General features: G+C 36.2%; 1 protein-coding gene and 1 long non-coding RNA gene across 6 annotated transcripts in view; one reads left to right on the top strand and one right to left on the bottom strand.

The window, feature by feature from the left end:
• Positions 1-27993, bottom strand: part of DYRK1A (dual specificity tyrosine phosphorylation regulated kinase 1A) — a 144701-nt gene that overhangs the window by 12422 nt on the left and 104286 nt on the right. For 4 of the 5 annotated variants that reach the window (XM_057545388.1, XM_057545387.1, XM_057545386.1 and 1 more), the window contains 6 exons: positions 21842-21961; positions 18894-19082; positions 15000-15147; positions 10733-11019; positions 8009-8155; positions 6009-6149 (listed from right to left, as the gene is read on the bottom strand). In XM_057545388.1, the coding sequence (XP_057401371.1) occupies positions 6009-6149; positions 8009-8155; positions 10733-11019; positions 15000-15147; positions 18894-19082; positions 21842-21961 (1032 nt within the window). The remainder of the gene's footprint in view (positions 1-6008; positions 6150-8008; positions 8156-10732; positions 11020-14999; positions 15148-18893; positions 19083-21841; positions 21962-27993) is intronic. The other variant, XM_007183765.3, reaches the window with a different exon arrangement.
• On the top strand, positions 16549-18953 carry LOC103012894 (uncharacterized). The gene is made up of 4 exons (XR_451127.2): positions 16549-16667; positions 17454-17496; positions 18293-18507; positions 18867-18953. It is a non-coding gene; the product is annotated as an uncharacterized LOC103012894 (long non-coding RNA).

Below are 27993 nucleotides of genomic sequence, written 5' to 3'. Positions count from 1 at the left end.
ACCCACAAAAAGAAAACAAAATGAATAAACCAAACAGAGACCTCTAATAGTAAGCACTATAACATATATTTAATTGAATAATTAGCAGGAGAAGAGAGAGTGAAGCAGAACAAATATTTGAAAGGATGATGTCTGAGCACTTTCAAAAATTGATGAAAGAGATTAACCCACAGGTCTAACAAACTCAGCAAACTCCATGGGAAATAAATACAAGGAAAACTATACATAAGAACCTAATAGTCAAACTGCTGAAAAATCAAACATTAAAAAAAAAGCAAAAAAAAAAAGAGGTTGAACGAAAAGATCTACAAAATTCATACCAGCTTTTATATGTCATGTTTGAGTGCGTCACCCAAATTGCTTGCTTCTTTACTCTTCTCTTCCACAGAAGATCCCTGTGCTAAAGGCATTTTCCTTCTTCGCTATATCCCCAACTTCTCTTTCTCAGCGTGAGAGCGTGCTAAGCGCAGCTGGAGAAGACCTGAGCTTGCTTTCTAGCCCTACCATTCCTTGCTGTGGTCGCCAAAGAATTTATTTAACACTCTTAAATCTCAGTTTTCTGATGTGTAAAAATGAAACCAAGAATATCTATTATTACTATCGTCATCTTCTTATTGTGAGAATCGAATAAAAACATCTTAAAGTACAATAATAAAAAAAAAAGCATCAAAATCAGCCAGGGGGAAGAGAGAGAAATATTTCATAAAGAAAACAATGCTCAGAAAAACCACTGACTTTTCTTCAGAAACAATGTAATACAGAAAACAATGTCATTAACATATTTAAACAACTTCATTTTCTTTTGCTGAAACGTAAACCTAAAATTCTATATCAATTTGTAACTTCCATATCCATGGAAAATATCTTCCCCAAAACGAAGGTGAATAAAGTTATTTTCAGATAAACAACTGCTGAGAGAATTCATCAGCAGAAGTTATTCACTATAAAATAAAAAGTTAAAGGAAGTTCTTCAAGCTGAAGGAACATAATACAAGACTGAAGTCAGGAACTGCAAAAAGAAATGAAAAATTCTATGGGTAAAATGAAAAGAACTTTTTTTTTCTTTTGGGCTTGCAGGATCTTAGTTCCCCAACCAGGGACTGAACTTGGGGCCACAGCAGTGAAAGCTCCAAGTCCTAACCACGGGAACACCAGGGAATTCCCGAAAAGAACTTTTTATTTTATTTTTTATGTGTTTTTAAATCTCTTTTAAAAATCATTTTTAATTTAAGTAGTCAATGTGTTGTGAGGGTTATAACATATGCCTAAGTGATATACGACAACAAGAGACGGAAGGGGTTAGACAAAAGCACGTGGTTATCACACGGTTTATCAAGTGATATAACATTTTGTTAAGTTCAACTGGTAAGTTAAAGATGCATGTAGTAAAAGCAACACTAAAAATTACACACAGAAGAACAGCTAAACAGTCAATTAAGAAACGGTGAAATAAAATACCAAAAAGTACTCAACTCAAAAGAAGGCAGTAAAGAAGGAACAGGGAACAAAGAACAGATAAAACAAATAGAATACAAATAAGGCAAAAGTCTAAAACCCAAACCCCTGAATAATTAAATAGGCTAAATATTCATTGTGAAAGAAAGATACTATTTGACTAGATTAAAAAGGATGACTCAACTACATTTTGTATACAAAAGTCATACTTTACATACAAAAGTATGAACAGGTTTACAGTAAAAGGGTAAAAAAACAACACTATAAAAATGTTAAGAATTAAAAAGCCAGTATAGCTAGAGTAATATTAGACAAAGTAGACTTAAAGACAAAAATATTATTAGAGATAAAGAGGAATATTTCATGGTAATGAAAGACTGAATTTATCACCAAGTCCTAACAATACTAAATAGGTATACCTATTAAGAGAGCTTCAAAAAACATAAAGCAACTGAAGGAGATTAAGACAAATCCAGTATCATCACTAAAGATGAACACTCCTCTCAGTTATTGATAAAACAAATATACACAGACACACACAAAGGAAGGATGTAAAGATTCTCAAAGAAAGATAAGGCCAACAGGCACATGAAAAGATGCTCAACATCACTGATTATTAAAGAAACGCAAATCAAAACTACAATGAGGTATCACCTCACACCAGTCAGAATGTCCATTATGGAGAAGTCTATAAATAATAAATGCTGGAGAAGGTGTGGTGAAAAGGGAACCCTCCTGCACTGTTGGTGGGAATGTAATTTGGTACAACCGCTATGGAGAACAGTATGGAGGTTCCTTAAAAACTAAAAATAGAGTTACCATATGATCCTGCAATCTGACTCCTGGACATATATCCAGAGAAAACTAATTCAGAAAGATACAAACACCCCGATGTTCACTGCAGGACTATTTATTGGGTTGGCCAAAAAGTTCGTTCGGGTTTTTTCCGTAACATCTTGCAGAAAAACCCGAACTTTTTGGCCAACCCAATACAATAGCCAAGACATGGAAGCAACCTAAATGTCCATCGACAGGTGAGTGGATAAAGATGATGTGGGGTGTATCTCTCTCTCTCTCTCTCTCTCTCTCTCTCTCTCTCTATAGCAAAATATTACTCAGCCATAGAAAAGAATGAAATAATGCCATCTGCAGCAACATGGATGGACCTAGAGATTATCATACTAAGTGAAATAAGCCAGACAAAGAAAGACAAATAGATCACTTATATGTGGAATCTAAAAAAAAAAAAGAAAAGAAAAGAAAGATGCAAATGAACTTACTTTCAAAACAGAAATAGACCTACAGACATAGACAACAAATTTATGGTTACCAAAGGGGAAAGGGATGGGGGAGGGATAAATTAGGAGTTTGGGATTAACATATACACACTAGTATATATAAAACAGATAACCAACAAGGACATACTAGATATTTTGCAATAACCTAGAAGGGAAAAGAATCTGAAAAAGAATGTATGTAGGTATGTATAACTGAATTACTATGCTGTACATCTGAAACTAATACAACATTGTAAATCAACTACATACACTTCAATTTAAAAAAAACTTTTAAAGGAGAGCATCTTCATAAACTTGAGGAAGGTAAAGACTTCTTAGAATACAAAAAACACTATTCATAACAAAAGAGATTAAATTTCCTGCTCATTAAAAACTACTACTAAGAAAAGAAATAGGCGAGCCGCAGTCTGAGAATAAATACTGACATATATGTGACGAGGGACTTATATCCATTACATGTTAAAAAAAAGAACTCCTACAGCTCAACAATTAAACATCCCAATAACAAACAGGCAAAAGACTGGAAAGACTATCACAAAAGAAGATACATGAATGGCTAATGAGCACATGAAAAGGTGGTCACTATCATCAGTCATGGGGAAATGCAAATGAAAACCACTATATACCCATTAGAATGGCTAAAATCAAAAAGACCAACCACATCAAATGGTGAGGATGTCATGCAACTGGAACTCTCATACCTTGTGGGGATGCAAAATGATAAAACTGTGGGAAACTGTTTGCTCTTTTCTTACGAAGGTAAACACACATACACCCTATGATCTGGCAATTCTACTTCTAAGTAGTGACCCCAGAGAAATGAAAACTTAAGTGTACAAAAGTTGATACAAGAATGTTCCCAGTAGCCTTATTCATAATAGTCCTAAACTGGAAACAACCCAAACATCCACTGACAGGTAAATATAAATACAGTATTTCCATTCAATGAAATACTATGAAGCAATAAAATGGAGTAACTTCTGAGACACAATATGGATGAATCTCCAAAAACAATGTCTGTTAAGTGAAAGAAACAAAGTAATAAATACTATACAGATCCCATTTACATGAATTTTTCCTATGAATAGCCAAAACTAACCTATGATGACAGAAATCAGAAACTGAGGGTGAGATGACAGAAACGGATATAAGAGGTGGTGGAAGTACTCTATGCCTTGTTTTAGGTAGTGGATATATACTGTTGTATTTAAAAGCTAAAAAGTTAGAACACTTAAAATACTCATCTTACTGTATATAAATTATACTTCAACAAAATAGCATCATTTATACTCTTAATTCTTCATCCCCCTTCCCCACCAAAGGAAAAAAATAGATAGTAGGTATGGATTTCATTACTAGGAAGCTAAAATGGGCCCTTGAAACATAAAATGAGAAATTAAAAGTAAAAATAACATCACTAAGGAAATAAAGCAAACAAATATACCCAATGATAGTGCATGCACACCTTGTTTATACTTAGGGTTAAAATCCCCAGTGCATCATTATAATGTAACCATTTGGTTATGGATTTGATTTTTTTGTTGCTGAAAATTTATTTCTATTTAAAGAGAAGTAATTATTTTACACTTTTAAAAATAAAAGTTTCTTAAGTCAGTTGCTTAATTGCAGCTGAAGAAAATCTCAATCTATGGTTAATTAATATGTATTAAATGTAGGTCAAGATACTCACTTTCAATTTTAAGGGAAAAGATTTAACTACTCTTTTCTGAAATGTCCTCCCTAAACAATTTAAAATAATTATACCTGAATTTTGGAGAAATGATAGGTTACAATTCACTGTGACTTAACTGTGGTTTTATAAGGCAGAGATTAGGGAAATGGAATGAGATGAATGTTTCATTTAGAAAAAGGAAAAAAAACAGCAGCAGCAGAAGGGAAAAAAACCTTCAAACTGGAAAAAGAAGTGGCAGCCTGTATTGCAGAGAGATAAAAACATAAAGAAGGCTTCACATCCTCCATGCCAATTAAAATCAACTGGCAGGAGCAACCCTGAATGCTGCAGAAGCTCAGGACTCCTAGGCTGTGTTTTGGTTCAATGGGAAAAGGGGCCATGACTGATAAAGCTATGTGGACAAAGGCAAAAGGATTCAGGATGTCTTGCTTGGTATTTTCCATCCCTTCCTTATGGGGAGTAGGCATAATTTAGCTGCCGGATATTAAAACGCCTGCAACTTCAGAGAATAAGGCAGAATGCAGTAAGTTACAAATCAATTGTGAAAGATACAATTATATATATATATATATATTTTTTTAATATTCTTAAAAAAAAACCATTTGATATTAAAAGTTAAGACTGCATAGCTGAAGGTGAATTACAGCACGTAAGCATCATCTTCAGTTCAGTGGAAATGACACCTGGTGGCAGCATCGCTAAAACGCAAGGGCAAACTAAAAAGTGTACCAAAAATAAAATTTCTTAAGTGTTGAAAATGCAAAAACTACAATCACAAGGTGTCTGGTATACGTATCACATACAATCACATATTTACAGATTATTTTCATCTTATACTAGAAACAAACTAGATTACAAAACATGATTATTTTCAGATATATAAAACAAAGATGTAAATCAAGATGCAAAACTGTTATCATTTACTCTATTAAACTGACATAGTTTAGGTATCTGAAAAAAGTTCTCAGATAAAAGAAAATTACTAAAACGTACCTAACGTGTTAAAAACCTCACTTAAATTTTAAAGATTTTGGAGATGTGAAACTCCTGTTACCCAAGCTAGGAATCTGAAATCTATCAAAGGACCATTTAGTCAGTTCATATTCTTGCCACAAACTGCTTAAGTCAAAAATCCTTTTCTCTCATCTGAACTTAAAAAAAAAGAGCCATTTACTGCAATTATGACTTCCACTGTTCACAGCTGCAGTATTGTTAACTGTGACTTCACTATATACTCAAACTATGAGAAACAAAGGTCAAACTTACTAATTCTACTGTGGAAACAAGGCATGGTGATTTGATCAGCTACCTCAAAAGGCAGACATATATAGTTTCAAAACGAAGCCTTAAAGAGCACTAAGCAAACACTGGTCCATACAGATAGTTCAGGTCAAACTCTATAACCAACTTATGAAGAAAATATATACCTAAGTTATCAATGGAACTACTGTTAATAACTGACTTCAGCAACACTGATTTCAAGTAAATACAAAATGCGCTATATAGAGACAGCTCAGTAAAAGAAATAAAAAAGGCTCAAAAAAATTATTTCCCTATTTTACCCGTTTTCCATCTTTGGTCTTCTTTAAGTTCCAAGTGCCATCTGGCAACTTCTCAAAGAACTTTCTTGCTTTTGGTGCTTGGTCAAGAATATGAGCAGGTGGAATACCCAGAACTTCCACTATTTTATTCATCTGATCTACCTGTATTAAAAATAAAAACAAAAAACCTGTAATTTCTACTGTAGGACATCCTATCTGTGCTCATCAATTCATTCATTCATTCATTCATAAATTAGAAATAAATAAATCAAGCATCTCCTGTGTGTTGGGCACTCCTCGGGGCAGTAAGCATAGAATAATGAACACAAGAGATAAAGTCCCTGCCCTCCTTGAGCCCCACACTCCACAGAGGGGAGGGCACACAATTAAGCAAACACGTATATCCATGGGATGGCAGGTGGTCATGGATACAATGGAGAGTAAGGAAATGATTGGAGGGAGTTTTAAAGTTTAAGTTTTGGGAGAATTTTAGTTAAATAATCACACACACAGAAAAAAAAACCCAAAGGCTTAAAAGTGTGGACCCAATAAAAGTATTTTTTTAAAGTGCAGATTAATTCACTCAAATACTGAGCGTCTACTATATGCTGGAAACCATGCCCACTAGAACACAGCAATAAACAAAACAGACAAAAATCCCTGCCCAAAAGTTTGTGTTATAGAGGAAGAGATCACCAAGAAGCAAATACATAATAAGCAAATACATATCAGATGACCACTAAGAACCATGGAGAAAATTAAAAGGGGATGGAGAGTGAGAAGGGCACTGCAACTTAAAACAGGGTGTCACGAAAGGCTTCCCCGAGAAGGTGACATGAGAGCAAAAACATGAAGGCCGCGAGGGCAGGAGCAAGAGCACTCCAGGCACGGAGGAAAGAATGAACGCAAGGGCCCTGGTACAGGCCTGTGCTTCGTAGGGACCTGAGAGAGAGTTGTGTGTGCTGGGCCGGGAGACGGAGTGGGGGACAGGGGACAGGACAGCAGGGAGAGGTGGAGGGAGAACAGGAGACAGAGGGAGTAAGGGATGTTCAAGCTACTCAAAAGGGCTCTGGCTTTCACCATGAGTGAGATGGAAGCCACTGAAGTTTCAGATGCTCCTAATATTGTTTAAGCCCATGAAAAAGGTACTATTACCTTTATATTATTTATTATTAAAAGAAAACCAAAGACACACTTATGGCAGTTCTGCCAAAGAGCAGCTCACTGGCTAGAGTGAAGTGAATTAAAAGGAAGGAGGAAGGGACACGTTTCTGACCCTATTTATTGACAGTTGTATAACCCAGTTCAAGTCATGAAATTTCATTAGTCTTTCTTTTCTCACGTATAAATGAATGGACTGATCACGATCTGCAATGGTTAACTTTTCTTTAAAAAACAAAACACAACAGGATCCCACAAGCAAATAGTTTTAAAACCAACGAAAGCCCATTCCTCTGACTGTAAGGGAGCTTGGCCTCCCTCTCCCTTGCCCTCCCTCCTCCCAGGCACTGCCTCTGACCTTCAAAAATCTTCTAAGAACAGAATGAACACCTGTGGACTTGCTCTAAAATTCTGTAGTCCTAATTTACCCTGAATTATTCAGATCAAATATTCATCAACCCTACTAGTCATCATTTACTTTAATTTCAAATCATACTCTCAAAATTTACACTGACGTTTACACTGTTTTTAGGGTGGTCCTCATTTCTTCATTATCATCTTTTTCTGTTCTTATACTTAAAATCTGTAAAATTTACACCAAAATACTTAACATTTTCTAATCTAATTTATTGTTCTCCTCCACTGGCAGATAGAAAGATCTCGCTTCCCATCTCGTAATTCTGAACTCACCGTTACGTAATTGAAAAAAAATTAAAAATGGATAAAATAAGTTCAAAACTGACCTAACACTTGAATGATTAAAGTTGGTAAATAGACATCTTTTCCTAAAAACAACTTTCAGATTATACTGTCAGAGATTGAAAACAAAAACAGAATTTTTAAAGCGATCCATCATATACCTCATTGGCTCCACTGAACAGAGGTTCTCCAGTGTGCATTTCAACCAAAATACACCCAAGGGACCACATGTCGATAGCAAGGTCATAAGGCATTCCCAGTAGCACCTCTGGAGACCGATAAAAGCGACTCTGAATATATTGGTATATCTGAAATATATTTCAAAATAGTATTAATTCCAAAATAAGTTTTGTTTAACTGTGGTCAACAATGAATTAAGAACACAAGTCTAATATTAACAGCAAAAAATAAGTGGGTTATTAGAGTTCGATTTACTGATTTCAACATTAGACTACGAATACTGTTAAAGAACTAAACGTTTTAAGGGAGTGGTAAATCTGACTGTGAAATGCAAAAAAAAAGAAAAAAAAAAAAATATATATAAATCAAGCCCTTTCATTTAGTTCAATCCTAACCGGTAACCAAGATATATCTTAAAACAATTATGCCTTATTAGAAGAAAATATTATTGAGAACAATTTATCTCCCTATTAATTATTCTTTCCTGCTATGGCTGGTACTTGGTTTACCATTAATTTAACAGCTAAATTGTATCTAAATTAACCTGAAAGACTTTTTTCAGGTTAATTCAAAGCATTAAGAAAGACTCAAACTCAGCACAATGTAATTGAAATTTCAGACATCTGTACTGTACCAGTCTCACAGATAAATCTAGAAACACTGCCACGTAAAGATTCAACTGGGAGTCGTTTCTGACTAATCACTTCTCTACCCTGTCCCCCCTCCATCTCATTCTAAGACTTCTTAGAAAAAGAAATCTTGAAATGGATTATTTTCGATGAAGTAATCTGAGATGTCTTCAGAGACCAATTCATCTTCACCTGGCCATTTAAAATTTATATCTAGAAATACTACAAAAGCAAAGATAGTTTTACTTAAAAAAGGGAGAAAAACAAACAAAATCCTCCTACCCAAACTTCCTAACTTAACACTTAAACGAGGTAGCCAGCAGCATGGAGTCGCTTCTCACGAAAGCTTCTGTGACCTCCATGACTCCAGCCAAATCTGAGAACCATCCCATGCCTCCACAAGCAGGTCAGCCCAACCTTAAGGCCTGCTCAGAGTGAAGAAAGTCTAACTGAAAGGGACCAGGAAGAAGTATTACATTTCCAAGTTTTTATATGCCAACAGCACCGTGAAGCCCCAAAGACTCCCTACTACTGAGACTTATTTCCCAGCTTAGGAAAGGAAGTTTGTCACCTACCTATCCAGCTGCTTAAAGCAGTAGTTGGGCTATCTACAAGCCTGTGCGCCAGGATCGCCGCCTGAGAAACTTTTTCTGAAACATACTTGCCCTGCCACCTTCTAACACTGAGCCAGCAGACCTAGAATAGGGCCACTGTATGTCTGTTTTGGAAATGACTTCCCATGGGATTCTGATACACTCACATAGTTAAAAACTCACTGAGCTAAAGGTATAGCTGTTTCACTTTGGCTGGAGAGAGATAGTAGTGCTTGATATCAGGGCGGCATATATGATTTGGTTTAAATAGGAAAAAATTTTACAAGTCTAAAATCTATTCAAATGACTCTCAAGATGGGCACATATTTTCCATTTACAATATACTTTATCCCTATTAACAACTATGAGCATCTTTTGATTTTCAGAGGCATCCGAAACTGCAAACTTTGCTTCCTATTCCTTCCATTTTAAAAAATTATTTCATTGTAGCATTGCTACCATAAGATAATTTGCAGAAAATAACAAAAAGACAATCTTGTTAACTGACCATAAACCTTCATGATTAAATTAACCTACTGTATTTAAAAGCTGGAATAAAGTTGGATAGGAAATTTCACTAATTTGGAAAAACAAGAAATGGAAAGCCAATATGAAATAGGAATATCTCCATGTTAGTTATGTTTTTACCTTTTTTTTTTTTTTAAGAAATGCAGTTTCAATACTTAAAGTAAATAGGAACAACATTTTAAATGAATAAAGTATTATCAAATGGTGACCCTAGTTGCTTTCAAGAAGAGAACATCCTGTAACTTCTATTTTATATGCAAAACACTGTTAGAGTAGCTTTCATAATGCTAGAAAGAGCCGTAGGAAAATTTTGTTTTCCTAAAATCAGCTAAACCTAAATCTATTTATTGCTATGGACATGTCTGTTTTTAGCACTCTAAAGAAAACTAGTTCGGTGTCATAATTTATAAAACAAAAAAAGGATTTAAACTTATTTATCAAAACAAGTATGTCTATCAACCTAGTAATTTACACTGTATCACTGTGTGTAATGTAAAATTACCTGCATTTTTTTTTTACCCATCAGCTTTTGAGGAAAAACATTTATCTTGACCTATATTTAGAGAAATATTTTACAGCAAGGAGTCAATGTTCTATTATTGGAATTTCCCCGAATTTATACTAAGGACCTCTATTTGGGAGATACAGTTACAACAAATCACCTAATATTTAATATATCCATCCCCTCTTTTCTCTTAGACTTTTAGCATACACATAATTTTTTAAGATAAACTTTGAAAAACTAATACCTTCTAATTCAAAGTTTACTATTTGCATTTTAAAAGGTATTTCCCAAAATAGGTATCAACACAAGGTGATTCAAGTGCTGCATTTTAAAGATAACCATCCTGTAACTACCTCCAAATTGTATACAGATTAATAACATTTCAAGTATCTACTTACACTGTTTTAACCTAATTCTAAATTTAATTCACAAGTCCTGAAATATACTTACCCTCTGCCCCAACTGACAAGAACTGCCAAAGTCAACAATCTTGATTGCACTGCGTTTGGGGTTACACAGAAGGATATTCTCAGGTTTTAGGTCACAGTGAATGATACTAAGTTCTGGAGTCGCAAGGAAAAGCAGTGCAGTGCACATCTGCTGTGCAAACTTTCGTGTTAGGTTCAAAGAGACACCTCGAAAATTGGTGTTCCTCAACAAGTCATAGAGGTTGTAGGACAGCATTTCAAAAACTAAACAGAGGTGGTTTCGAAACATAAAGTGGCGTTTTAAATGCACTGAAAGAGAAAAAAGTTTCATTTTAAATTATACATACCAATAAAATGAGAATAACATGCATTTGAACTCTCCAACAATCTGTAACATGACAATGTCAAATGCAGAGTGAATATCAAGTTAAAATCTGGCGATCAGCATTCTGCACTAAACAGCACATTCTTTAATCAGTTAAGAATATCTAAATTGTTCATCTGCTGAATTAATATATTAGTGTATACTGTCTGCCAATAAGCAATATAATGCAAGAAGTACCACCAAAATGCCTTGCTTAAAAAAAAAATTAAGTCAGGTATGAAAACGCAAGTAGCAAATTGACAAAGAGTACTGAGAATACTTTGATAATTTTATCGTCACTTGTAAGAGAAAACACGTTGTACTCCCTGAAAGCCCTACCTCACAACTTCATCTAAGCTCCACCCACTGGGATGTCCAGCTTGTGACGACGCTGTACTTGGCAGCCCTCTCTGGGAAGGCTTTGATACATATACACAGTCTGCTTTGCTGAGCCTTAGATTTCACTAGTAATTTTTTGAAACAATTGTCAAAGGAAGACAGATTTTTTTTTTTCTTTTGGGCAAATACAGCAAAGCCTCGAAAATCACATTGTAAGGTACTAGAGTTCATAATCAAGGCATATGATTATTATGTTCATCAAACCGGTACATGGGACACCCTGTCCAAGACTGAAGGTTTGGGAAAACTTCAAAATAAAGCTCAATCACAAGAAATTATGAGTAGGCTTATGAATGGGTAAAGACTAATAGAATACATTACTTGGTATCACTACTGATCCTCTACAAAGGCTTAATAGTCGACAAACTGCTTCAAAAAGTTGTGCTTTAAGTATTAACACTGACTTCACATCAGATGAAGTCATTCAATAAAGAACTGCCCTTCAGTATAAAAATTCTTATACACACCAAACTGAGCACCTAGAACTCAACTGGAATGACATAAAACAACCATTTGTCAAGGCTACCTTTATTTTGGTCTTTTAGTATCATTTAAAACAGAGGTTTCTCTACAGATTTATCTGGAACAACTAGGACAGTATTCAATGTCTGGTCCCTGAGAAAGGGGATACATTGTGTTGTCCTGGTAGTAGCCCTGAACTGTCTCCCTGGAAGCAGTGCATGTCAATATTGCTTTTAGATCACTCCTGATACACATGATCTAAAATTAGGATAAGTAGCACAATACAACTACTACATGGCTCTCTAGGAGTCCATAGTACAACTCAACTCTCACCAACAGTTACATAAGAATGTATAACATCTGCTCTTAATCACTGAGTTCATAGGTTTAAAATTAAGAACATAGCTCCATGTGACATAAGACACCCCAGAGACATGGTCCAAACAAGCGTTTTGACCTGGTTAAGCAGCAGCCGCAAAAGGAATGCAGAAGGTAACTGATGTCAGAATTCAAACGTGATTATGACAATCCCTCTAAGAAGCTGTGATCAGAATGTTCTTCCAATGGAAGATCAATCCACTCAATTCCACTAATTCATCATTCATTTACTGAGTATCTATAATGTGCTGAGCACTAAAGACATTGTCAAAGAAAGCTCAAACACAAGTATATACGTTCAGTTTTTTTAAACTGAACTTTGAGGAGAACGGACGGTTGGCAAGACTTTGTTCTACACTTAAACTGAATGTTCTTTTAACTAGACCATGGCAGGTACCAAATAATCCAGATAAGAAATTATGCTATGTGGTAAAAAAGTAAGAGTTTTTAGAAGTTTAAAGACTTAAAGACTATACAACTCATGAGACTAAATTATATTGATCAAATCACTTCAAAATTAAGTTATTTACGTTATAAAAGAGCAATACAACTTCCAGACACCTTAAGTTTAACGTATCAACTCTACTGCCATGGCTGTGTCTAAATCTAAAGTTCTTTTTGCTTGCTTTCCAATATAGAAAACTCAGTTTCTTAAGACACTGTGCATGAATTCACCTTCTTCCTAAATAAGAACCTTAAAAAAAAAAAAAAACTCATCCAAAAGAATATCTGTAATAACTGATGCAATTAATGATCATTAAAGTCAGTTTATTAAAAATAAAAATGACAGCCATTATTATAACATAACCAAGTAGCTAACATTTAGTGTTTTCTTTCAACAAGGCAGAAATAAATTGTTATAGTAATGCTATCAACATTTTCTCTACTACTTAAGAAAAATTCAAAATAAAACACACAAGAGTGAGAAAGAAGAAAAAGGGAGGTATGTTTAGAGACTGTAAGTCAAGCATCCTTAGAATGTCCTTCTTGGCCTCCTAAGCCCCTTGAATGGAAATGTGCTCACCTTACACTAAGTTGTAACTGAAAGTAAACAGCAAACATGCAGTATGAAACATGCAGTGTGAAAAGACTTGAAATACAAATGTTATTACTGTGGGTTATATCAGATATCTACAGAGAAGGCACTAAGGAAGAAAAATTAATAGTATAAGCTCATTTTATTGCAACAATGAGGAATGAAGGGTGTTTCATAAATGAAATCTAATCTAAATATGTGAACCTTACACCTTTAAAAATCAATTTTTTTGTTTCTGTTATTTTGGGGGGACTAAAGAACCATAATGCTGCCCTCCCTTCATTTCTTTTTTTTTTCTTAATAAATTTATTCATTTTATTTATTTTTGGCTGTGTTGGGTCTTCGTTGCGGCGCACGGGATTTCTCTAGTTGTGGAGAGCAGGGGCTACCCTTCGTTGCGATGCACGGGCTTCTCATTACTGTGGCTTCTCTTGCTGCACAGCACGGGCCCTAGGCGCACGTGCTTCAGCACTTGCAGCATGCGGGCTCAGTAGTTGTGACTCACGGGCTCTAGAGCACAGGCTCAGTAGTTTTGGCGCACGGGCTTAGCTGCTCCGCGGCATGTGGGATCTTCCCAGACCAGGGCTCGAAGCCGGGTCCCCTGCAGTGGCAGGCGGATTCTCAACCACTGTGCCATCAGAGAAGCCCTCCCCTCATTTCTTAAAAAGGAGTTTGCTAATAAAACTTAACCTCATATGTTTTTCAGGTAAAGTTAGCATTTATGAATGTGAGTTGCTAATAATACATGCCTATAAAAAAGTCTGTAATTAATTGATCCTAAGGTCTCTATCTTAAAATTGACATCATCTTGTTTTTACAGGTGGCAGCAATTTGTTTCTTGATGGCACATAAAATTATGGTGTCTTAGATTTGATTAAGAATAGTATTAAAGAACGTATAATCAGAAGATGTTTTATCCATATATCAATTGGCCCTAGACTTCACTATTTTCATAATTCTTCTGTCTCCTCTTTTTGTATTCAGAAGAAACACCATATGACAATGAAATAAACACAAGCTCTGGAGTTAGGCAGAGGTAGGTTCAGACCCTAGCTCCAAGAGCCCTAGGACCTTGGGTATGTTACTCTTTGTACAAACTACCTGTAATATAAGGATTTACCACCTTCCTTTCAGGACTGCTATGATTACAGATGATGGAAGAAAAGCACAAGGAATATGGTAGGAGTTCAAGAAGTGTTGGCTATTATTTCTCGAGGAAGAACCTGAGATCTTGGCTCAGACATTCCAAAAATGGTTCTGTAACCATTAACAACATATTAGCTCACTTCTAATTTCTGAGCTATATTAGAAATGGTTAAAGTTAACACAAAGTGGACTCTCTAGATAAACATGCACCATTAAAGCAAACAAATGACGCTTGTTTCAAAAAACAAACAAAAAAACCCAAAAAGACACTATTCCCATTTGTTTTTATACTATATACCACCTAGAATGCACATTCCCAGAGATTTAAAATATTACTGCCAGATCAAGTAACATATAAATCTATGCCCTCCAACAGAAATAACTGAATTTTTACCCAATCATTTTAAGATAAAATCAACATATTTTCATACAAAAATAACAATTAACTCAAATTTGTGGTCTGGGTTAGGGCACACTGCTTTGTTTGCCTGTTTGTTTGTTTACCTATGTAGTATTTCATTTCAGTGTCATGTTTGTTCATGAGCTCAAGAAGTCGCACTTCTATCTGGGCTTGATTCAGAAAAGCCTTCTTGTTCTTTATTATTTTAATGGCAACCCATTCTTGCTCCACACGATCATATGCCTTTACAACCTAAAAGAGAAAAAAGATAAATGATACCTATTTCATTAATGAACAATTTAACAACAGTTTACAGTTCACCTTAATTGTACATTTATCTAATTACCCTTTTTCTGACCTTCCTAATTAAAAGAGATCCTGTTCGTTTCCATTCGATAGCATCCATTTACTACTTTATTGTCACTTTAAGTCATTTTTCAAATGGATTTCTTTTGCATCCTTACAGTATTTCTAAACATCCACAAAATAGATAACTTTCTTAAAATCAGATTAACTATTTTCCTCCTTCAGAAATAAATTATGAATCTTGACAAGTGCTTTGGGGTTTTTTTACCTTTCTTACTAAATAACATTATAAAACAATTCTTCTAACTATTCTTTTAATAAGAGAAAAACCTGGTTTAAATCCCAAGCATATGTGTGAGATACTTAAAAGGTTGTAAGTCATCTGAAAAATGTAGATAACTTCCTAAATTTAACTTAGATTTTCATAGATAAAAACTTAGGCATATACCAGAAGAATTAGTTTACACTTATTCAATAGAAAAAATATCAAAAACAAATAACCAGGAAAAAAGTTTAAAATGTCATAATTAGGGGATTTTCAGTTTTAAAAAAACTGAAACATTTATGTGCAAATCACCATGCACACCTCTCATTTAAAATTTTACTCATTTAAAACAAGTTTCACACTACTAATAAATTTATACAAAAATTAGGAAATACAGATAAAACTATATCTCTACAAATCAGAAACTGCTATAAGTGATTAAATATTATTATATTTATAATATTACATATAGTCTGAATAGATAATAGTTTTAGATACATTTTCTAGCATATTCAGAAAGTACAGAGTTGCAGGTAGAACTCCAAGTGATTCCAATGTGTTGGCTGAGTACCACTGGATTAGAGGAAGAGAATGGAACGCATGGTCCAAGATCACATCAGTCAAGGTTATTGTCAATCACAGATCATAAATCGTTCAGCTGAAATCAAACTTGGAATGAAAAGTGCAGTATCTCTGGTTTCACCCAATTCTAAAAAAATACTATCTATTGTCTTTTAAATCAGAGGCGACCCATGTAAACATCTGACCAAGTGCTTCTGATATTCTTCTGTTTCACTGACCATATTGACTGTACCAAGAGTTGCAGTTCAGTGCCCAGATCCTAATGGTCTCCAGGACAAAGGCCACTAACATGGACTCAACTATTTACTGACTTAGCAAATAGTTAACTTGCTCAATGCTAAAGCAATGATTTGCAACCCTGAATATCACACATTCAGTAGGCTGTTTTCAAAAATACCAATGCCCAGAATCCAGTCACAGAGATTCTGATTTAATTGGTTGGAGCCTAAGTATCCATCCTCCCCTCCCCACCCCACCCCCAATCCCCAAAGCTCCCTGGAAAATTTCATGGAAAATTTCAATGTGCAATCAGGATTGATGACCATTGGCTTAAGAAATGAAGGAGCCGCTTCTTTGACACGGATCTGGCAGAGAATTTAGAGGAAGTCTGACCAAGTCGGTAAGGAAGACTTTATTTGGTGAGTGACAGGTCCTGACCCTGGACACACCTCAGCCTAGGAGAATGGCATCAGTCAGTCTGATCTGGTAAAATGGATTTTGATGTCAAATAGGCCTATGTTTTCACAGGTTTACTATGCTGACTTGCTCTTAGGCATCAGAGTATGAGAAAATTAAAGGGGAGGGGGAAAGATCACAGTGAGCTCAAAGACTGAGTATTTAAGGAAAACTAAGTTTAGAGAACAGGCTGTATAGCCACAGTTTTCATGGTGGACATCACAGAAGTTTGAAAAGTGTCCTGTTGAGAGCAACTGCCTAAACGTTAGTGTAATTTTGAAGGTGGAGATGACACTCTATCCAGGGTGTTCATAGCCTTACTTAAGAGGTAGGCCTCAGAACTGCCTTGCCTTAAAAAGCTCTGAAAGAGAAGCAGAAGCTGCTTCTGACAAAAAGTAATACTTTCTTAAAGAGGGACTCCCCACACACTGAGACTCCCCTGACTCAGGAGAAAAAGAGGTTACAAATCAAGGGGAAAGGCCCTGCATTACGTGTAATTACAAAAATTCTGTGAAATCATGGGACAGGGGCAGACATGTTATACAGGGGACACCAGGGCCCGGTAGAGCCACACGAGAGTTAGGGGTCTTCTAAGAAGCTTGTTCGTATTTCCCTGTAGGTTTAACAGCTTGATCTGTCTGGGTCTAGAGCTGTAGCTGCTAATGGCCTGTAGTATACTTTCTGTCCTAAGCGTGATTAAGACTGACACATGATGAATTTTTCCTCACAGGTTGAAAAGAGGCATACTTTGCTTTCTCTCAGGGCAGGAACAAGTAAGTAAGAGTATGCAGGTTCCATAGTTTTAGAAAAAACAAAAACAACCTCCAAAATCCAAATATTGTCCAAGTCAAAAGAAGTATTTGGATCACAAGTTATTATAGTAACTGACTCGCAGCACAAAAGCTACAAGGCAAAGGAGGCTGGGATTAACAGTAAATCATACCTCAAACAAAAAGGCTCTGTGATTTGATGAGATAAGATAGGGAGATTTATACGTGGGAACAGCTGGGGGATCCACAGCCAGAGAAAAGCTTTTTTTTTTTTTAATATGTCAAGTGTTTATTAATTAATTTACTTTTTTAAAAATTATTTTTGGCTGTGTTGGGTCTTCGTTTCTGTGCGAGGGCTTTCTCTAGTTGCGGCAAGTGGGGGCCGCTCTTCATCACGGTGCGCGGGCCTCTCACTATCGCGGCCTCTCTTGTTGCGGAGCACAGGCTCCAGACGCGCAGGCTCAGTAGTTGTGGCTCACGGGCCCAGCTGCTCCGCGGCATGTGGGATCTTCCCAGACCAGGGCTCGAACCCGTGTCCCCTGCATTGGCAGGCAGATTCTCAACCACTGCGCCACCAGGGAAGCCCCTGAGAAAAGCTTTTTAAAAGTGCAAGGAGGAAGGTCTGACAGCTCTTGGTCTGGGCGCAGCTGATGTAAGAGGCTAATGTAGTTAGGGTTTGTGCTTTGTACTGGGATAGGGTGGGCAAGTGAGGAGAAGAGAGCTGTGGGTGGAGAGAAGAGGCTAGGAACGAAGAGAAAAACCAGGTCCACTGGAGTTCCTCCCTCACTCTTCCGGGTAGAAGCAGCCTGAACAATCCCACCATCGGAACAATGCCAATCACAACATTAGCAACGCTGATGCCGTGAGGACTTAAGAGGAGACCCTGGAGACCCTCTGCCCACTTAGAGGCCTGATGGAGCTAGAAGAGGAGCTGAGGACAAACTTGGGGCAGAGCCCCTGGTGTCCCAAGTCTCCAAAGAAGCGAGAGGACACCCGCTGTGCCAGCTGAAAACGGTAATTTTTTTCTCTTTGAGGAGGAATATCAGACAGGAAGGTAATCATCTCTATCATACATAACGAAGAACCATCCAGAGACTAAAAACCCCATATGAAAGAGGCAATACTGTCTATCAGTGATTAAAATCGACCACTTAGTATTAGTAAAATAACTACTTGATAGCTACAGAAAGTTTTTTTTTTAAAAAGTCTAATGGAGTTTTTATAGCTGATGCAGTTTTCTTACCTTTAGAGAAAACTATAATAATCCAAATACTTACACATCCGTTGTTTAGATCTATTTACAAATATCAAAAGTGTACTACTGAGAAAAGGATATAGTAACATGATTCACTAAGACGTTCTTTCTAATTTAGGAAATTCAGCATCTTCCACTAAATTACCTGTCCGAAGGAACCTTTGCCTATCAAGGAGTCAATTTCGTAGCGATCCATCCACTTCTCTCCGTTTTTTACGATATAATCATAGTTATCATCATCATAACCATCATTGTAAACCTTCCGCTCCTTCTTATGACTAGAATCGTCTCCCTGGCCCTGCTGGTGTCTTCGCTTCTTTTTTGCATAGTAAACCTGAAATGAGAAAATACAGTGTTAGCTGTGCAATTAAAAATCACTGGGGACGGGGAGCAGTGAGGGCACCATATATCGAGGACATACGAGACACGTCTGCTATCAGTAGGAAACTGATGAATTTTTATTCTTTATAACACACACAAAAATGAAATAAAGAATTTTCTATAGCTGCTATTGGAGTTACAGAATAACACTGATATATAACAAATGAAGAATATCTACAGTAAAATTCACTTCAGAATTACACTGTTTATACATTTTTTAAATAGGAGATGTTAAGGGACCACGCCAAAGTCTCCCGTTCAAGAAGAATAACAGGACCTGATTTATATTTATTGTCTAAACTAAGGTATAATTTATATACAGTGAGATGGTATAGATCTTAGAGAAATGCAAATCAAAACCACAGTGAGATATCACCTCCCACCATCATCAAAATGGCCATCATCAGAAAAATCTACAAACAGCAAATGCTGGAGAGGGTGTGGAGAAAAGGGAACCCTCTTGCGCTGTTGGTGGGAATGTAAATTGATACAGCCACTATGGAGGACAGTATGGAGGTTCCTTAAAAAACTAAAACTAGAATTACCATATGACCCAGCAATCCCACTACTGGGCATATACCCAGAGAAAACCATAATTCAAAAAGACACATACACCCCGACGTTCATTGCAGCACTATTTACAATAGCCAGGTCATGGAAGCAACCTAAATGCCCATCAACAGACGAATGGATAAAGAAGACGTGGCACATATATACAATGGAATATTACTCAGCCATAAAAAGGAACGAAATTGGGTCATTTGTAGGGACGTGGATGGACCCAGAGACTGTCACGCAGAGTGAAGTAAGTCAGAAAGAGAAAAACAAATACTGTATATTAACGCATATTTGTGGAACCTAGAAAAATGGTACAGATGAACCAGTTTGCAGGGCAGAAACTGAGACACAGATGTAGAGAACAAACGTATGGACACCAAGGGGGGAAGCGACGGGTGGGGGGTGGGGGGCGGCGGTGGTGGGATGAATTGGGCGATTGGGATTGACATGTATACACTGATGTGTATAAAATGGATGACTAATAAGAACCTGCTGTATAAAAAAATAAAATTCAAAAAAAAAAGGGTGTATAATATGAAGGACTTTGGAGAAAATGTATATGCTGATGTAATCAACATATGCTAAACGAAATAAAGAACATTTTCATCCTCCTTATATTTCGAGTTCCATCATGCCCCCTTCTAGTCAATCCCAATTTTATATTTGATCCTAAAGCAAAAGATTTTAAAAATGAAAGTTTAAATGTATAATATATGAACTGATGTGTTGCTAATATAAAAAGGGCCTGAGACACGCCTAGTTCTGAAGCCTGTAATAACATATTAATGAAAAACAGCCATGCCCCTCCCCCCACACAAAAGGCCGTAAACCTTGTGGCTGGTCACAGATTGAGTTATTTTCCTTATATCTGTTTTTCTTATAAAATAGTTTCTAAGACTAGTAAAAAAATAATAGGTGGACTAGGCAACAGTCCAGGTAATTGATAACTAACTTTGAGGAAATTATAAATTACACTGCACAGAGCAACATCAGAAAAACTAGTTTACAAGGTGGCAAAACAGTTAAAAACAAGCTTTAACAAAGCTACTGTTAACAGCTTAACGATTTATCAGATATTAACAAACTGACATTAATCAATTGTTAACAACAATTTATCAGATATTTTCAGATGATCAAAAGCTAGTTTGGTGCCTCTTTTATAACATATAAATTGCATACAAAATCCAATTTAGAAATGTTCCTCATTGAGTTCACTTCAATTTTATCCTACCACATTGCCACAATAATATAATACTGGCATTAAACAGCATCAAACTGCTATAAAATTTATACACACATAAGAACATCTTTTTAGTTAAATGGCTCTAAAGCTGGTAGAAGATAAGTCTTTAATGTGAAAGGATGTAGGGCCCCACTGGAAGAGGAAAGAAAGCACAGGCGTGTCCACCCTTCTCCAAAAAAGCTCATTTAATAACTCATTACAGAGCTAGAGTTGGGGTTAGAAGCAAGTAACAACCAAGGCAAAGGTCTAAGACACCAGAAAAATAATTTTTGAAAGCAGAGTCAAGTTGAAAGGTGAGTAATTCAAAGGGCTGTCCATGTTTTTTATCCTACTTACTTCCACCAAAAAGGCTTTCAGATATCTTACAATGAAAAAGATACAGATTAAAAGAACACATATTAATTTAAAAAGAAAACTTTAAACCACATAAATATAGATAGATCAGATAGACTAGACCAAATGCCTGTTAACTGGGCATTAAATACATCTCAGAGCTTCCTGACATCCATGGTAAAAGTAGAAACAGATATGTAAAAATTTAAGCAAAATTCTGTAACATTTTCATACTTTTATATTATCATTATTGCCTTCCTTTCCCCTGAAGTTTTGGAGACGAGGTTATTATAGAAATGACAACTCAGCATATATTAAATATAACTTTAAAAAGAGGGGAAGTTATCCACAATTATCTTAACTTTTTGCAGTCCTTGTTAATATATCTTATTTGTTTTACACAATTATAATTTTATTATCTATAAATCACTAACTTACCAGTCTTCATGATAATCATCAATATGACAATCCTTGGGAGTTAAAAATAATTTTAGTATGTTTAAATATGCTACAAAATAACTTTTTTTTCCCTGCTCTATTGCAAAATAGATGCTGTTATAACAAATCAATAGTCTTACCTCATTAATATGCTTATATGTTTTGATCAAGTCAACAGAAAGTTTTCTCAGGGGAGCAGTAGCTGGATCACGGAAGGTTTGGGGCATCCGCCTCTGTAACATGACAATATCAGGCATCACCTTAAATAGACAGAAAAGACTAGCACTTTAACTATACTGTACTGGTATGAATTCCCTCTTCTGTAACCTGTGTATACGTATTTAAAAAAAAAAAAAAGACATCTACGTTAGAATAATATACATGCTCTCTCGGTCATCTCTTTCATCCGGAATCCACTGAAGACAACCACTGGCACAAATAAACGAAATTAGAAGATAATATGCCCAGTTACCAAGCCTTCAATTTTGCTCCCCAAATTCAACAAGAGGATTACAGATATACCCCTGGTCCAGGAGACATGCATGATGCTGCCCAAGAGGGCTTCTCCACCATACAGTTAGCCTAAGGAAAAATGTCTTCTAAATTATTCCTAAAGCCTGACTTGGTTCACAACAGGCAGATGAAGACTAACCTACCTTTCCAGCTTCCTAATACAGGAGTTTAAGACCCAGTTGGCACCACGAAGCAAGCTGCTCATGGAGCAGAGATGGAGCTTGGTGCTGCAGAACTGCAGTTCCTAACACCCCCAGACCCTGCCCTCTGACCAGCACCTGCCTGTAAGCGAGGCTGAAATCTTCACTCACTTCTTTCACATGACTGAGTAAAACATGCCCTCCACCTTAACACATCCGACCTCACCCTCCACATTCCCTGTGCCCCCAGCCAGCAGCACTTTTCAGCACCTGACATACTGGTATACATTTACTCATTTACTGGTTTTAGTTTTTTCTCCTTCTCCTTCCACTACAAGGAAAACTCCATTTGGGGCAGGGATTCTTTTCTTCAATGTTGTATTCCCTTTGCCTAAAACAGAGCAGGCATAGTGCCTGAAACACAGTAGGTATTTAATAAATATTTGTTGAATAAACAAGTGAAGCCATAGTACCAATATCCCTACCTATGATTACACTAGGAGCTGACCACAAATAAGTTCCGGAGAACACCTTAAAGCTAATGAAACTTTCTTTTAAAAAACTCATTTCAACCATACTCCCACCCCGAAACTAACCCATGTCTCTTTCATCGTCCAGTAAGCAGTCAGGGTTCAACTGTGAGCTTCCTGCTAGACGGGGGATTAAAGCAGGAAACAAACGTCCTCCAAACATAAATACGCCCAGGATGCTGCAACTAGCACACTAATGATCCTGGATGGCTGTTCTCGCCCCACTCCTCAAGCCTCAGCAAAGGAGTTCCCAGAAGGGCTTCTTGCAACCAACAGATCCTCAAAACCAATTAATGACATCAAGGTACCTTCAGTCACTACCGCTAGTCATCCTTGGGCTCCTGTCTAGCTCTCCTGCAGACATTTACACCAGCAAAACAACTGAGCCAGAAGCCCCTGATGCAGCCCCTTCCAAAGGCACTGTGGTCAGTCAATCTGAGGGGCAGAGAGCCAGAAAAGACATCATACTAAGGCCTCAGAAAAATGTCTGGAATCTTGGGAAATTAACCAAGTTAACCCACAGTAACAAAAAAAGAAGACAGAAGGGTTGTAAGGACAGAACAGAAAAGAATCCCCATCCCTGTGGCATGAAAAGATGGTGTGATCATAGCAGTTACCTAGCTGGTACTCTCTCTCTCTCTCTCTTTGTTCTATGAAAGAAGTGGAAATTTGAGCCAAATTTGAGGATTATAACCTGGGAATAGCAACTCAGCTCCGAGAACTGTTCCGACCCTGCACTTTCTCTTAAACCGGTATTAACATTAGTTTCTTCTGAATCTATACTCAAACTCTAAAAAGTTGTTATCCGGATGGTAAATTCACTGAATTACTGTATTAAGTTAATAATTATTACCTCTTCCCATGATCCTCTCCTTCTTAAAGTTCCAAATAAGGTTTAAGGGAAAAAAAACCTTCAATGATTATAACTATTTGTCTGAAAATATAGTAAGACAATAAGATCATCTGAATTAATTTATTAAATATATATAGTTTTATTTTTCTAAATATGAACAGGTACAGTTAGGTTCACAGAATATTTGGTTCTTATACCTGTCCTTGGAGACTTAATTTAATGAATAGACAATATCAGTAATAAGCATGTCAAATACTTTTATGTAAATGAATGCTATAAGCATTTAAGGTAATGAAAGAGGTTTCCCTTAATGTATTTCCTTTTTTTATTTTTTAAGACCCTGACTGTTTTCAAGCAGGTAACGTACTTGGCAAGACCCTTCTTGGACTACTGGAGTGTAGCCTCACTGTGAGGTTTCACGAAATCTGAACCAGTGAAATACTTCTTTACCTTTGTCCCAAGAGTTGATAGAAGGTATAACTATTGTTAGAAACAACTGAATTACTTAAGTAGTGAATAATAAAATAATAATTATAGCAGCAAATATTTGCTATACACTATGCTTTGAGTATGCAGATTTTTACTCTCTCATGTAATCCTCTCAACAATCTCATGAGAATAAGGAACGTAAGTTCCTGTCACTATTTTACAAATGAGAAATCTGAGTCTCGGATGTAAAGTTTACTTGACCAAGGTCCTAGAGCCAGTAAATAACAGAGATGAGAACTGAGGCAGTCTCCCACCTAAGCCTATGCTCTGAACCACAGCTCTGGGCCAGGAGCTCCCTGTTAATTTTAGGTCTCTAGTCTATCCTCTTGTTGAATCATTTTTAGGCTATTTGTTGGACAAAATAATTGAGTCATGCATAATAAATACCAATAAAATAAACATATGCATTTATTAAAATTAATTATGTTCAAAACTGTAAATATGCTTTTTTTAACTTGCCCACTTACAATTCCACGGGTACTTCAAACATTGGAAAAAATGTGACTAGTGACTACATCTTTCCATGAGTAATTATGCTCGCTTAAAACACCAAAATCCCACAATCAAAAAAAAAAAAAATTAAATGTATATAGGACATGCATGAAATTGGATATGAACGTAATTTTGACTAACAATCTTTTTCTGCACTCAATAAATGAGTGTGTGCTATGGTCTTGGCATGTCACACAATATTGCTAACCTCTTCCACAATTGGCCAAGCTGCCTAAAAGGCCAAATCAATTAGCTAATTCTAAATACATCACTTTTCTTATATTCTTCTGGCAACAGAAGTTACTATTTCAGGGGCATCTGTATATATAAACCAGATGAATTCTACCCACAAAAAACTGGCCTTTAGATCAGGCTGTATTTCAGTGCTTCAAATAGTGCCTTGTGCAGGCTAGGCACTCAAAATATATGGAAAGAACAAATTAATTTCGACAAACCAAACAACTCTTCCCTCACGAACTTTCATGTTCGGTAACCGCACTTTCTGTTTTTCATTATTGCGGCGCCATAAGCACCAGTCCAGAGTGAGAAAATTAACTTGTCCAAATACACACTCAGTCACAAATCCACATACTAAGACTCAAGCCAGCCCTAAGCATCTGACGCTTTGTCCACTTCCAACTGCTTATGGTCACACAGTCAGGAGAATGTAATGTAGCAAGCTCCCTCCTTCCCTTCCGCAGCCGGGCAGAAGTCCCACAGTGTTCAGAGGACCCGGGGCCACTGCAGGTAGCCAGTCCCACCCTGAGCCACTGCAGGTAGCCAGTCCCACCACGGCCTCCACACCGCCCCCAACGCCCTCGCTGAAAAGGCAAAGTTGTTGCGCTATTCTCCTGCCGCCTCAGCCTTAAGGCTCCGGGAGCCAAAAAGAGTCACATCCCCAACGCTCCTATCTCTTGACCTTTCTGTGTGATGATGACACAGATCACAAAGCCAAAAAAAAAAAGAAAGAGAAAGAAAAGGAAAAAAAAAAAAAAGGCAGTAGTTCACACCTCCTGCTTAGAGAAGTTACAAGAGCTAAAACAATCTTTTTTTCTTTAAAAGATTCTATAGTGTTAAGTACCAGGACTTTATTTAAAAATTGCTTTCTAGTTTAATAATACCTATTCCACCCATTTTATTTATGTTTACCTCATATTTTCATATATATAGTGGAGAAGGAGAAACACCATGTCCTGCCATTCTTGCTATTTTGAGAGCTATTAATAAAGCTGAAGAGCATACGTAACACATATCCAGAGTACATAGCTTAAGAACCATGAAAGGTACTGTGAAAACTGTAACAGCCCAGAGAGACTCAGCATTCTGAACATCAATCATACTTTTCTACATTTACTTTTACTGTATTTATCTTTTGAACAAAACCGTATTTAAACTCACATGAAACACACTCACACAAGAAAGATTAACTACCAGAAATAAAACGTTATCTCCTTTCAATTTACTTGTACAATAAACCTTACTTAAAAGGCACTGATAGGATGATTATGGAAACTGAATAATGAAATTATAGAAGTTCAGAGCTAGAAAGTACTCTTCTGGAGGGTCTAGTCTAAGGTCCCAATCTTACATTCAAGGAACAGAGAGAAGGGTCCATGTGACCTGACTCAAGTCACACAACCAGATGAGTCAAGACCTGGAGCCCATGTCTTATGACCGGCAGACCACGCCACATCAGTGCCCAGTTTCAGTGCTTTACACTTCAGTTGTAAGTAAGCTTTTAATCTGACTGCCTTATTAGGTTCCAAAATTTCTGGAGTTTGGCAGAAGTATCTGGCTGAATACTATTACTTAAAAGACAGTCTTTTTACATCATATGAATCTTTAAAAATATTTTACAGCTTACAATGGAAATACTAAGTAACTTATCTCTTATTTGAAAATAACCCTCAAATAAGATGTTAGTTGTATCTAAAAATAGGTACTTTGCTAACTAAATTACCTACTACAATAATACAAACATAAAATAACTTGAAAGGACTGGATTTTTTTCCTAGCCTTCCTTAGATGCCAGGTGTTAGAACTGAAAAAGCACTGTATCTAAGAAGAAAGAAGCCTGGGCTGGGCCCCAGAGTCTACTGCCTACATACTTGGAGAAGTCACAAATGGGAGCTCAGTCCCTTCAGCTGTAAAAAGAGACTAAAAACAGACACCCTACCTGATAGGCTGCTCTTGAACAAGCGGGAAAATGAATCCAAACATACTTTGTTTCTTAAAAGTACAGTGCAAAGACTGTGCTATTACTACTTTTTGGATGTCCAGAGAATTTTCTTCTGGTACACAATTAAACACTTTCCAATTCTGACCAACTGCTCCAATTCTCAAACATACAACTTCTCCATTTACTGCCTAAAACAAATTCTTATGTCCTGTCATAATTTATCTTACTATTTAACTGTGAATGTTATTCACATGCTATATAATTTTATAAATGTAAAAGTCAGTTCAACTATTCACAAGATCTTATTATAATACATATAAGGGTGTCCTCAAATAATGATGTTACTTAACTGTAGCCAATAGCTCATTAAAACCAGGTATTATTGAATTAGAGAAAACACATTTCCTTCAAATAATCCAGTATAATAAATACTTTGAAATTTTCTAAGTTTTTGTTCATATTGAAAGACCTAAACAGTGACAAACCAAATTCCTGAGTACATGGAAAAACAGCCATTTTCAGCACTCATCACACAGTCTCAGTGGAGAAAGAAATTTTACCACAACTACAGCTAGTTAAAAAAAAAAAAAAAAAAACTCCCGAAATCAAAAATCAACATAGTGGACGCAGTTAATTCAGGAAGATATTAAAAATACACACACATACACACATGCATATGTGTATGTATATCAAAAGATTTCAGCATTTATTCACTTTACACTATCCATCTTATGGAAAATTGCTGAATCTCTAGTCTGAATATTAGAATGAGCAGCATGGTTAATTTACATTTTTTTCTTTTTAACTTTAAGGAGTTTCATATTTATTTTTATAAATGTGTACTAAAGTAGTTTATAACAGTGTAAAATCACCTCTTTAAGTTTCCTGTAATGGAATCTGACTTGTTTTCCTGTAACTTATATTTTTCTACTTAATCGCCTTCCCATAAAAATAAGGTTTAAGTTTTTTTATTTTAATATTCTTTAGAAGTAACTTTTCCCCCATCGCAGAATGAGAGAATGTGGTTATGCTTATAAGTGTTTTTCTAATTAAAGTGAAATACATAGAAAAAAAACAAAAAAACAAACCAAAAAAA

Source organism: Balaenoptera acutorostrata, chromosome 4 (genome assembly GCF_949987535.1).
Source record: "Balaenoptera acutorostrata chromosome 4, mBalAcu1.1, whole genome shotgun sequence".
NCBI lineage: Eukaryota > Metazoa > Chordata > Mammalia > Artiodactyla > Balaenopteridae > Balaenoptera > Balaenoptera acutorostrata.
Note: the sequence above shows the minus strand (reverse complement) of the source record. Positions and strands in the feature narration are given on the sequence as shown.